The 12,953-nt window shown below is 36.9% G+C and overlaps 1 protein-coding gene across 7 annotated transcripts in view; it reads right to left on the bottom strand.

The window, feature by feature from the left end:
• The window catches only part of LOC143256469 (trafficking kinesin-binding protein 1-like), a 149,957-nt gene that overhangs the window by 32,957 nt on the left and 104,047 nt on the right, over window positions 1-12,953 (bottom strand). For 5 of the 7 annotated variants that reach the window (XR_013031377.1, XR_013031378.1, XM_076513748.1 and 2 more), the window contains exon 4: window positions 12,776-12,874. The exons of 1 other annotated variant lie outside the window; for it this stretch is intronic. Coding sequence is in view for 4 of the 6 variants with exons in the window: in XM_076513748.1 (XP_076369863.1) it covers window positions 12,776-12,874 (99 nt within the window). In the remaining 2 variants the exon portion in view is untranslated. Of the gene's footprint in view, window positions 1-7,242; window positions 7,483-12,775; window positions 12,875-12,953 lie in introns of those variants that run through there. One more of the 7 variants, XM_076513753.1, reaches the window with a different exon arrangement.

The following is a 12,953-nucleotide window of genomic DNA, read 5'->3' as shown; positions in this document are numbered from 1 at the left end:
CTCTAACACAGATGTACACAACCTTGATAACAATACTCTAACACAGATGTACACAACCTTGATAACAGTACTCTAACACAGACGTGCACAACATTGATAACAATCCTCTAACACAGAACGTGCACAACCTTGATAACAGCACTCTAACAAAGAACGTTCTGTACTCAATATACTAAGCTTCAGTCAACCATAATTCACAAGTACTACTTGGACAGATTGCTATCATGCACCTAAAGATATATTTTTGGAAGTTTATTTAAAAACACCCTTGATTTGTCTCCAGGAAGCTGTTAATCATTTACAAAGTCCTGCACATGTTTGGTAGCTAAAAGTGGAGCTTTGGAGATGCTCCAAACTCCATTGACATCAAAAAATTAAAACAAAAAAACCAAGGAAGCATGAGTTGGAGATAAAACAATGAAAATTATTCACATAACAGAGAGAATAACTGAGACTGAATCTCACATTTCTGAACAGAAAAAGTACTTGACAACTGTGTAATTACCCGTATAGTTTAACTTAAGATGGGTAAGACTGGAAAGTAAAATATACATCCATTCCACGAGCACAGGTGTGTGTCAAATTATGAACATAACGCACAGAGAAAATATTCCTTTCTACTGTTTAGTATCATTTTATAACACTTTCTATCAATGTTCGGGTCCCTAAAGCACCAAACATGCTCGCCCTTTCAGCCTTGGGGGCGTTATAATGTTACGATCAATCCCCCTATTCGTTGGTAAAAGACTAGCCAAAGAGTTGGCGGTAGGTGGTGATAACTAGCTGCCTTTCCCTCTACTATTATACTTCTAAATCATGGATGGCTAGCGCTGATAACCCTCGTGTAGCTTTGCGCGAAATTTATAACAAACAAACAATTAATGAATTAATGGCGAAAGCTGAGCTGAAAAGTCTTAACATTAGTCGATTTTTTTTTTCAAGATTGATGTCTCGTGCATCTTTCTTATTCGATTATGTCATTCGGATTTTCATTACCGAAATAAATTGTATTAGTACGACTAGAATTTAGATAAAACTAATTTAGTTAAAACACCGGAAATGTCAAAAGCGTTACTGTCGTCTAAGTTGATAGATTTCAGCCTAATCGACTCAAAGCATCCTAATTGTGCTTTGGAATAAAGTTTTGACTTGGATAATATTAATTTTACAAAACAAGAAAGTTGTGTGTTAAAAATATTACATGAAAAAAATACAAACTGAAAGAATTAGAGCAGAAAGTTATGTTTCAGATGAACATGTAAAAACAATTTTACGTGATGTTTTACTAGGGTTGTTTTTATTGTTTTATTTTTCACGAGTGAATAGTAAATGAATGAGTTATTGAAGTTAGAATTATAATTACAAACCTTTTTAACGCATGGATGCACAACCAATTTTAACGTTATATGTTTATTTGGTTTGTTTTTTGAACATCGAAATTCCCATATGATGTGTGTGTATAGATGTGTTTTCTTATAGCAAAGCCGCATTGGGCTATCTGCTGAGTCCACCGAGTCCCATATAACCCACTAAAACTTTAACCGGTGAATTTAGTTTATGGAACAAAGGATCAAGTTTGTTTGTTTGTTTTTTGAATTTCGTGCAAAGCTACACAAGGGCTATCTGCGCTATCCGTCCCTAATTTAGCAGTGTAAGAGTTAGGCTACTCTTTGACCAACGAAAAGTTGGACTAGCAGTCACATTACAACGTCCTCACAGCTGTAAGGGCAAGTATATTTGGTGTGACGGGGATTCGAATCCGCGACTCTCAAATTACGAGTCGATCGCCCTAACCCCAGACCGTTTAATGTTATAAACCGTCAAATTTACCCCAGAGCTACTGGGTTACTCGTAAAATTAAATCCAGGTTTTATAAAACCTTACTGTTAACCTGCTATGCTCTAAATCCCCCGGTAAGCCAGCGATAAGTTTACGGACTTACAACGGTAAAATCCGGGATTCGAGTACAAGCCACAGAGTACACATGTTTCATCATGTAAAACAAACAAAAAGTACAGATTCTGTTTAATTAACACTCATAATATCAACTTTGAGATTCAAAATTAATTACAGTTCCAGTTTCTACTCCCTCAACAGTTCACTGTCACCCCCGCTAGTACAGCGGTATGTCTCGGGATTTACAACGCTAAAATCAGGGGTTCGATTTCCCTCGATAGGCTCAGCAGATAGCCTGATGTGGCTTTGCTATAAGAAAAACACACAGTTCACTGTCGCGTCAGTAGTGTCAAATATGTAAGTTATACAAAAAAAAGTATTTACTTTAGTTACAGATTTATTATATCGAGTTCCCCAAAGAGTAAGTCTCTTTTATGGAGAAAAGTTCATTTCTAATTTTAATTGTAATTTATAGTAGTGTTTTACACACTACGTGACGAGTTGATCATTTTAACTAAAAAAAATCTGGGAAGAAGAGGGAAACATGAACAGGAAAGTTTGATCGTTACTAACGAAGTTTCTACAGATAGTCACTGACGAGTGTAAACAAAGACATACTTTATTGACACCCCAGTCGATTAAAGTATCAGGTCATCCCAAGTAACATCCGAAAATTTAATACAGAAAGTGTATCATCATTTCTGTCTTTGTAGAAGGCTTTAATGACTAAAATATGTAGTAGAACGTGTATAAAAATGTTCAGAGAAATAACAGAAACTAACCAAACTCCACTTTTTCAGATTGTTAATCAAATAAACCCTTATGAAGATGGATGTGTCTGAGGAACACATAAGGTATATAATGTTTTATGAGTTTTAAAAAAGACAATAGTGCAGCAGAAACTACATGAAACATTCAAGGTGTTTATGATGTGGAGTCTCTCAATGAAAGAAAATGTCGAAGGTGGTTTTAGAAGTTCAGATCAGGTGACTACAGTTTAAGTGATGCTCTACATTCAGGTCGTCCTGTTGAGTTTAATGATGACTTGCTGCTGGCTGCACTTGATAAAGATTGTGCTGTAACAGTTGAAGAACTAGCACAGAAACTTAATTCAACCCATTCAACAATTCACCGTCATCTGCAACAGCTTGGAACGGTATTAAAACTTGGAAAATGGGTTCCCATGACTTAACAGAAGCCAACTTTAAAGCAAGAGTGGAAATTTGCGCTTTTCTGCACTCTTGTGGACATAACTCACCTTTTTCAACAGGTTAGCGACTGGAGATAAAAAAATCGATATTTTATACAAATGTTAAGCGCCGCAGACAATAGCTCAGTGCAGGTAAACTGGCTAAAGCACAGCCCAAAATGGACCTCAGCTCTAAGAAAGTCTTGTTAAGAAGCGGTTAGAGATATTGTTGGTGTGATCCACTTTGAGTTACTGCCACTCAATGTAACGATCAAACTTCTACTGCCAACAGCTAGAGCGCTTGAATGTTGCACTGAAAGAAAAGAGGCCTGCTTTGATCAATTGTAAAGGTGTTGTGTTACATCAGGATAATGCACAGCTCCATACAACAAGGATCACATCTGCAAAGATTGAAGTGCTAGACTGGGAAAACTTCCACATCCTCCTTATTCTCCAGACCTTGTCCCATCTGATTATCATCTGTTCTAAAGTTGGCAGAACTATTTTGATGGAAAAGAACTTGGAACACATGAATATGTAAAAACTACCCTCTCTACATTCTTTTCCTCCAAACCCCAAAAATTTCATAGAAATGACATTCAGAAGCTTGTAAATCATTGACAGGAAGTAATTAATAATAATGGAACATATATTATTGATTAAGTAACATTAAAAGTGTTTGAAATCCTTTCTCTTTTTCTGAACATAAAATCGGTCATCGCTTAAGGAATGACCTGATATAATAATTATATATATTTCGTGAAGGCATTTAGCACTGAAGTTACATACAAAAACAGGAAACATTGTCTTGCTAAATTACCTTTACCTATAGTCCATCGATAGTTACCCATAGGATCTATAAATAAATATGCACCTCACTGATGCGTTCGAATACAGGGTCCAGACAATTACCCAGGTTGCTAAACCCATCAACACAGTGTCATTAGACAACTGTCCAGGCTGCTAAGTTCATCAACACACGGTCAACAGACAGTTTCCCAGGTTGATAAACCCATCAAAACAAGGTCAATAGGCAGTTGCTCCGGTTGCTAAACCTATCCACACCGGGTCAATAGACAGTTATCCAGGTTTCTAAACCCATCAACACGGGATCAACAGGAAGTTGCTCACACAGCTAAATATATCAATACAGAATCTATAGACAATTACCACGTTGCTAAATATATCAACAAGGAATCTTTAGACAATTATCCACCTTTCTAAACCTATAAACACGGGATCTATAGACAAACCACGAGGTTGAACCTGTTGACACAGTTGTCGAATAAATTCGCTAATGAATGAATGATATTCAATATAAAAGTACTTATTTCTAAGCTTCGTGAGTCTGTCCCACCACAAGATGACTCATAAAGTGTAAAAATGCTAATTTCTGCTATAAGTGGTCTATATTCGGTTTCAACACGTCTAAAAATGAAATATACAACATAATTACTAAAAATCACATGAAATTTCAATATTGTGAACATCTCTATTGGTCTCAAAGTATTTAATTAAAACGACAAAGATTCTTGTTGTGACGTGTTTACAACAGTAAAATAATTTTGCTTTTTTGTTAAACACGAAGTTACAAAATGGGTTTATTTGTATGTACCTACTACTTGTATCGTTAGATTTATAAATCTTAAGACCTGATGCTGAGCTACTGGGGAAAATAATATTATCTTAGAGAGAATGTCCACTTGTATACTGGGGAAAATAATATTATCTTAGAGAGAATGTCCACTTGTATACTGGGGAAAATAATATTATCTTAGAGAGAACGCCCACTTGTATACTGGGGAAAATAATATTATCTGAGAGAGAATGCCCACTTGTATACTGGGGAAAATAATATTATCTTAGAGAGAATGTCCACTTGTATACTGGGGAAAATAATATTATCTTAGAGAGAATGTCCACTTGTATACTGGGGAAAATAATATTATCTTAGAGAGAATGTCCACTTGTATACTGGGGAAAATAATATTATCTGAGAGAGAATGCCCACTTGTATACTGGGGAAAATAATATTATCTTAGAGAGAATGTCCACTTGTATACTGGGGAAAATAATATTATCTTAGAGAGAATGTCCACTTGTATACTGGGGAAAATAATATTATCTGAGAGAGAATGCCCACTTGTATACTGGAGAAAATAATATTATCTGAGAGAGAATGCCCACTTGTATACTGGGGAAAATAATATTATCTTAGAGAGAATGTCCACTTGTATACTGGGGAAAATAATATTATCTGAGAGAGAATGTCCACTTGTATACTGGGGAAAATAATATTATCTGAGAGAGAATGCCCACTTGTATACTGGGGAAAATAATATTATCTTAGAGAGAATGTCCACTTGTATACTGGGGAAAATAATATTATTTTAGAGAGAATGTCCACTTGTAACTTAAACCAAACCTTTTTTAACGTTTCTTGTTGTTTTTATTTTTCGTATTTTTCCTTATGTTTTTCTTTTGTTGTTGTTTTTTTTTTGCAGAACATTAATTTGAAATTCACTAAATAAACTAATTTCCTTAATAGTTTATCCACCACGAGCATGTTTCAGAAAAAAAAACACAACTGTTGTAACAACGGGAAATCCATTGTATGCTTAGAATTCGATATTTTGCGCAATGCATCATAAAATATACGACACTCTACTTGATCATGGCCACGTTGTTATAGCTTTATAAAATAGAAAATAATGAAATAATCCGTTCGAAATATGTATCTCTAGACTTTTATTTAAAATGTTAAAGTTGTTGTCGGGGCCGCTTTGTGGCGCCCTTAGAGCAATGACGTGTGCATCCAGTCTCTCTGATTTCCGACAGATTTCAGTATTTGTTCTATTGTTAGATGTTAAGCAGAATCCGCTGTTTCTTCTGTTTGATCATGAGTGAATTCCAATACATTCCCCTCTTTGTTTCAATATTGGATTTTTAAAAGAATACAACAGATTTGTTTCACATTGTTATTTGTTTTTTTTTGTTAGTGTTTTTTTTTTTTTAATTTCGCGCAAAGCTACACGAGGGCTATCTGCGCTAGCTGTCCCTTATTTAGCGGTGTAAGACTAGAAGAAAGGCAGCCAGTCATCATCACCCACCGCCAACTCTTGGGCTACTCTTTTACCAACGAATAGTGGGATTGACCGGAACATTATAATGCTTCCACAGTTGAAAGGGCGTGCATGTTTGGTGTGACGGGGATTCGAGCCCGTGACCCTCAGATTACGAGTTGAGTGCCTCAACCACCTGACCATGCCGGGCCTTGTAATTAAATACAAAGCTACACAAAAACTGAAACATGAACTAGTTTCAGTCAGCTTTAAGTAAAATTACTCGCCCAACTTCCAGCTGTTAATTAATATGATAATTATAAGGATATAAAACAATATTAACAACAGTTATTTTTAAGTTTGTTTTTACTGACATGATTCAATAAAAAGAGTAAAATTTCGTTTCAGGTTATTCTAAGTTTTTGAGCACTAACTGCTGTGATGCTACTACTCAGTAGCCCAGACAACGTCAGTTTGTTATTTTAGAAAAGTAAAATTGTATTTTGAGAAATTTTGTTCACACTTTTTACCTTTTCTCGGGCTTCGTATTAAACCAAGGAAAAACATGCAAGTTTCGTTTTTTTTTTAATCTAAAAATAATAATTGTTTGCTGGTTTTGAATTTCGCGCAACGCTACATGAGGGCTATCTAAGCTACCTTACAACCATGAAGACGTTATAATGCTACGGTCAAATAAGTTTGGTTGGGTGGGGATTCGAACTAGTGCCCCTCAAATTGTGAGTCGAGCGCTATAACCATTTGGCCATGTAAAAATAATAACAAAATATATCGAATATGAAAATCGCCCAGAATGGACCCCACCCCCAACCCCAGTGGCTCAATCAACGGCAAAACTCGGTTTCATCACGCAAGGTGGGCAGAGCACTAATTGTCTGTTGTGTTGATTTGTGCTTTACAATTGACAGATACACCCAGACCTGTAATTTTGAATACATTATTTTATTTCTATCTAATTCTATTTATAGTATACGCTAGTAAGATAATATTATGTATATTACATTTACACATCAGTTAAGCTTATAATTACTGTTACCATAAGTATGGTCTTCTTTCTACTAGGGCTGTGAAACTTACCAATAGGCATAACAGGAGATTCCATAGAGATGTTGTTCCAAGTGTCAATGACCTTTCAGTATCGTTATGAACATCCAAACTGTCTTACTATTCACTAACCCCTTAATCAAAACTCAGTTTATGGACATAGGAGTAATTTAAGGAGTACGAAGCTCGTTCAATCTGACGACAGAATTTCTGTTAAGCCACAGCTTTAAATGCGGTTTTCGTCTCCTTAACACTGAATCTGGTTCTCTTCCTCCTTGCACCAGTTAAAAGGAATGACGTAACGCCTCCTGGATGTGGAGACGGATCGATAGAGATGCGAATACACGTAAGCACCGATCAATAACATTGCCTCAGCAACAATCCATAAAACTTTTATGTTATAGGAGGTTTCAGATGGAGTCTACGTTCTTCACAGTCCAAGTCGTCTTGTTTTAGTTGGTTTGATTCAGAAGAGTTAGATGTTTGGAATCAGTTGTATATTTTATTTTTACTTAGGTGTTTGTTAACTGTGAACCACAAAAACGGATGTTTGAACATCCTAAAGAGGTGCTTAAATATGATACTATTGTTTTCCGTAATAGATTTTTTATTCAAAAATCTATGACGCGAATACACTGCGACTGCGCAGAAGCTGACTGTAGCAGTTACTCACAGCCATGCGGATAATATTTATACAGTGGCGGATTTAAGGTTGTGTGGGCCCAGGAGCTTATAATTTTTTGTGGGTTCTACATCCCATGTAATTTTTACATAGAATAAAATTACTAATGAATCCCCATTAAGACCATGGACCCTGCGGCTGAGTCCCTCTAGTCCCTACCTAAATACGCCATTGCGGATATAGAGTTCTTACTATTCTAAATATTACCATTCTGCCAACACGGAAGTACTTTCAAATATATTGTCGAATATAAAGCCCCAAACGTAGAATTATTGGATTTTTTTACAGTTATACAAGCACGACTTGTTTTTATCAATTTTAATATTACATCACCAAAAACAGTAGCATATTTTACATATTCACATCCTAACATATCCGGATTTTGTAAATATTTACAAGTCACAGTATCCAGACATAAATCCTGTTGGTTCGTTCTCTGAGTTTCTTAACCCTTAAATGGCAGCTATCATTAATGGTGCTACCTACAATATTCTCCCTGTTCTTTAGGTGCGTTTTCTCAAGAGCCGGATCTTACCTATTGTTTAGCGTGCCGGGCTGCAGATTAAAGGGCCTGAGGTTCGAGACGTGATGCTGTTCAGCATGCTCATTTGCAAATGAAAATCCAATTTTTAGGTTTAAAAAAAAATCGGACAAGCCTTTGTAGCGGCGAGCGTTATTGGCTGGATTTCTTTCCTTTGGTCACTAGCTCAAAATCAGTGATTCTAGAAGTTAGTCTCACGTGAAGAAAAGATGCCATTCAAAATGAAACTAATATATTTTCAAGATTTTCATTAAACTCCTTCCTTTACAGCCAACCAGACTAGTTGTGCGGAAGCAAATTCAAATAAAACATAGTTTGTACAACACATTTTAGAATCTGATAAGAATATAAGTAAATCTTAACAATTTTCCACACCAGGGGAATCCCAGTACACGAGAACAATGGGGAGAAGTTAGAACTTGAAAAATAAATTCAAATACAATTTAAGATGAATGTAATTTACATTTGAATGTTACACAGCTGAGAAAATGGTAACTTTATCATGTGTCACGCAATTGAACAATCTCAAGTTGTAAAACCACTAAATAACAACAACCAAAGACAATCAATGAAACAGTTACAATAAGATACGTGTGATATCCTTCTTGCAAACTGGACAACAAATGTTTGAAGTTGAATGAACTCGACGACAGCGAATGAGATATCTAAAGTTGGTTATATTCTGATTAGCCAAACACGGAAGAGTTAGGAAACCCAAAAAATTTGGGGGGGGGTGAGTAAACCCTGAACATTCTTTAAGCCCTTTCCAGTTTCAAGGGTTGATGAGTAATTTTGTTTTAGTTTTCCTTCTAGTACAGGTTTATGTTTGTTTGTATTTTGAATTTCGCGCAAAGCTACTCGAGGGCTATCTGCGCTAGCCGTCACTAATTTAGCAGTGTAAGACTAGAAAGAAGGCAGCTAGTTATCACCACCCACCGCTAACTCTTGGGCTACTCTTTTACCAACGAATAGTGGGATTGACCATGACATTATAACGCTTCCACAGTTGAAATGGCGTGCATGTTTGGTGTGACGGGGATTCGAGCCCGTGACCCTCAGATTACGAGTTGAGTGCCTTAACCACCTGACCATGCCGGGCCTTGTAATTAAATACAAAGCCACACAAAAACTGAAACATGAACTAGTCATCACCACCCACCGCCAACTCTTGGGCTACTCTTTTACCAACAAATAGTGGAATTGACCGCCACGTTATAACGCCCCCACGGTGGAAAAGGCGAGCATGTTTGGTGCCACCGGGATTTGTACCCGCGACCCTCGAATTACGAGTCAAACGCCTTAACCCACCTGACCATGCCGGGGCCAGCACAGGTTTAATGCCTTCGGAAACTGTTTGATTTATGCTCATATTTTGTATGATAAGACATTGGAACACGTGTTGTTTCTTGCACACGAGATTTAAAAAACAACAACATAATTTACCAGCATTTAATCAAAGTTCAACCATTCTGATCCTATTTTCCAGTTTGTTAAGTATAATCACATTTTTCGTGTTTTTTGACTAAAATTACAAAAGTCAGCAAAGAAGTAACAAGAATTCCTGTTTAACATTCGATTCACCACCTGTTCCTGAATAAGACCGTTCACTGAGACTTCGACCTTTAATCAGAAGTAAGGTCAAATCTAAAAAAAGACTAAACCTCTTATAGAAGATAATAAATGATAGCTCAAACACTATGAATAATATTTGACAAGTTATATAGGTCATAATTTCAACAACCAAGATAGCTTAAACACTATAACTAAAATTTGACAACTTATATAGGTCACAATTTCAACAACCAAGATAGCTTAAACACTATAACTAAAATTTGACAACTTATATAGGTCACAATTTCAACAACCAAGATAGCTTAAACACTATAACTAAAATTTGACAAACTATATAGGTCACAATTTCAATAACCAAGGTAGCTTAAACACTATAATTAAAATTTGACAAATTATATAGGTCACAATTTCAACACCCAAGATAGCTTAAACATTATAACTAAAATTTGACAAGTTATATAGGTCACAATTTCAACAACCAAGATAGCTTAAATACTATAACTAAAATTTGACAAATTATACAGGTCATAATTTCAACAACCAAGATAGCTTAAACACTATAACTAAAATTTGACAATCTATATAGGTCATAATTTCAACAACCAAGATAGTTTAAACACTATAACTAAAATTTGACAAGTTATATAGGTCAACATTTCAACAACCAAGATAGCTTAAATACTAAAACTAAAATTTGACAAGATATATCGGTCACAATTTCAAGAACCGTATTCAGTAAGTTTGAGAATAAATGAATATAACTGCTGAAATTGTTTGTATGTGTGTTTAAACCTAAAACAATACAATGGGTTTAGATACCAGCGATGGACACAGTATAGCTATACTATTGGGTGGCTCTGCGTTACCCTACTACTACTGGGCATAATATCAATTGCTTCTATATTTAACGGCTTTATATTGGTGTTGCAGTTGCTTATTAGGTGGATGGCAGTGAGGTAGATTATCAGCACGTAAATATACTCTGGTACATTTCATTTCCACAGGTTAGAGGTCAAGACCTTCCAGCAGTATTTCCTTTTTACACTTCTCTTTCGCTTACCGTTCTGGTAATTATTTCCAATCTGTAGAGAAAAAATGTATTGTTGCAAAGCTTAAAATACATTACATGGCTTAAAGTATGTGGACACCCGACCATCACATCCATATATGTTTATTGGGCATCTCATTACAAAATCGTGGGCATTATTAAGGAGTTGGTCCCCCCTTCTTCTATAACAGCCTACACTCTGCTGGGAAGGCTTTTCACTAGATTATGGAACATGGTTGCGGGGATTGGCTCCTATTCAGCCACAAGAGCATTAGTGAGGTCGAAGCACTGATGTCGTCGGGAGAGAAGGCCTGGCTCTCAGTCGACGTTCCAATTCATCTCAAAGGTGTTCGATATAGTTGAGGTCAGGGTTCTGTGCAGACCATTCAAGTTCTTCCACACCAATCTCGACAAACCATGTCTTTATGGACCTCGCTTTGTGCACAGGGACATTGTTATGCTGAAACAAAAAAGGGCTTTCCCCAAACTGTTGCTACAAAGTTGGAAACACACAATTCTCTAAAATGTCATTGTATGCTGTAGCATTAAGATTTCCTTCACTGGAACTAAAGAGCAAAACCCAAACCATGAAAAACAGCCCCAAACCATTATTCTTCCTTCACAAAACTTTACAGTTGGCAGTATGCATTCAGACAGGTAGCGTTCTCCTGGCATCCGCCAAACCCAGATTCATCAGTCAGACTGCCAGATAGCGAAGCATAGTTCATCACTCCAGAGAACGAGTTTCCACTGCTCCAGAGCCAATGGCGGTGTGCTTTACACAACTCCAGTCGACGCTTGATATTGCGCATGGTGATCTTAGGCTTGTGTGCTGCTACTCAGCCATGGAAACCCATTTCGTGGATGCTCCCGACGAACAGTTCTTGTGCTGACGTTGCTTCCAGAAGCAGTTTGGAAGCCGATAGTGAGTGTTGCAACTGTGGACAGATGGTGTTTACGCGCTTCAGCACTCGGCGGTCCTGTTTTGTGAGCTTATGTAGCCTACCGCTTCACGGCTGAGCTGTTGTTGCCCCAAGAGGTCTCCACTTCACAAAGACAGCACTTACAGTTGACCGGAGCAGCTCTAGCAGGACAGAAATTTGAAGAACCGACTTGTTAGAAAGGTGGAATCCGTTGACAGCGCCACGTTGAAAGCCACTAAGCTCTTCAGTACGACCCATTTTAGTGCCAGTGTTTGTCTGCGGAGATTTCATGACCGTATGCTTGATTTTATGCACCTGTTAGCAATGGGTGTGGCTGAAATAGCCGAACCCACTAATTAGAGGGGATGTCCACACACTTCTGGCTATATCCTATTATTCAGTAACACTGGTTCAGTGCTTCCTATCTGCAAATACATGGACTCTTTCTTTAGTGTACTCGAGCTAAGTTATTACCGGTGAGATAAAAAAAAACTATTCAGTTTGTTTTGAAGTTAATGCGAAGCTACACACGAGCTATCTACGCTAGCCGTGCCTAATCACTTGGTCATGACGGGCCGATAAAGCATTCAGACTTTGAACTTGAAATTAAATATTCTAATTTACTGTCACCATTCTGGATATTGTGACAGAGCTTCAGCTGTACTTCTGTTACAACAGAAAGTTGTAGTTTAAACTACCTTAAAAATGTACCCAAAACATACTCAGTAAGTCACGCACACAAACAACAACAGACACAACAATCTGAACTAATGCAAGTGTTAACAACCACATTAACTTACGAAAGTATACAAACAACTCAGACAGGAACCCCGGGCTGAGGTTAAGCTCGATATCCACGGGCAAAACAGGGGTCTGGATCCAGTCATTATTCCTGTAACCTACAAAGTAAACAATAATTATTCAGTATAATTAAATACGGTTACAAACTGGTATAATAATTATTTTAATTAGTACAAC

Source organism: Tachypleus tridentatus, chromosome 7 (assembly GCF_004210375.1).
Source record: "Tachypleus tridentatus isolate NWPU-2018 chromosome 7, ASM421037v1, whole genome shotgun sequence".
In the NCBI taxonomy this organism is placed as follows: domain Eukaryota; kingdom Metazoa; phylum Arthropoda; class Merostomata; order Xiphosura; family Limulidae; genus Tachypleus; species Tachypleus tridentatus.
This window is presented reverse-complemented; position numbering and strand designations above follow the sequence as displayed.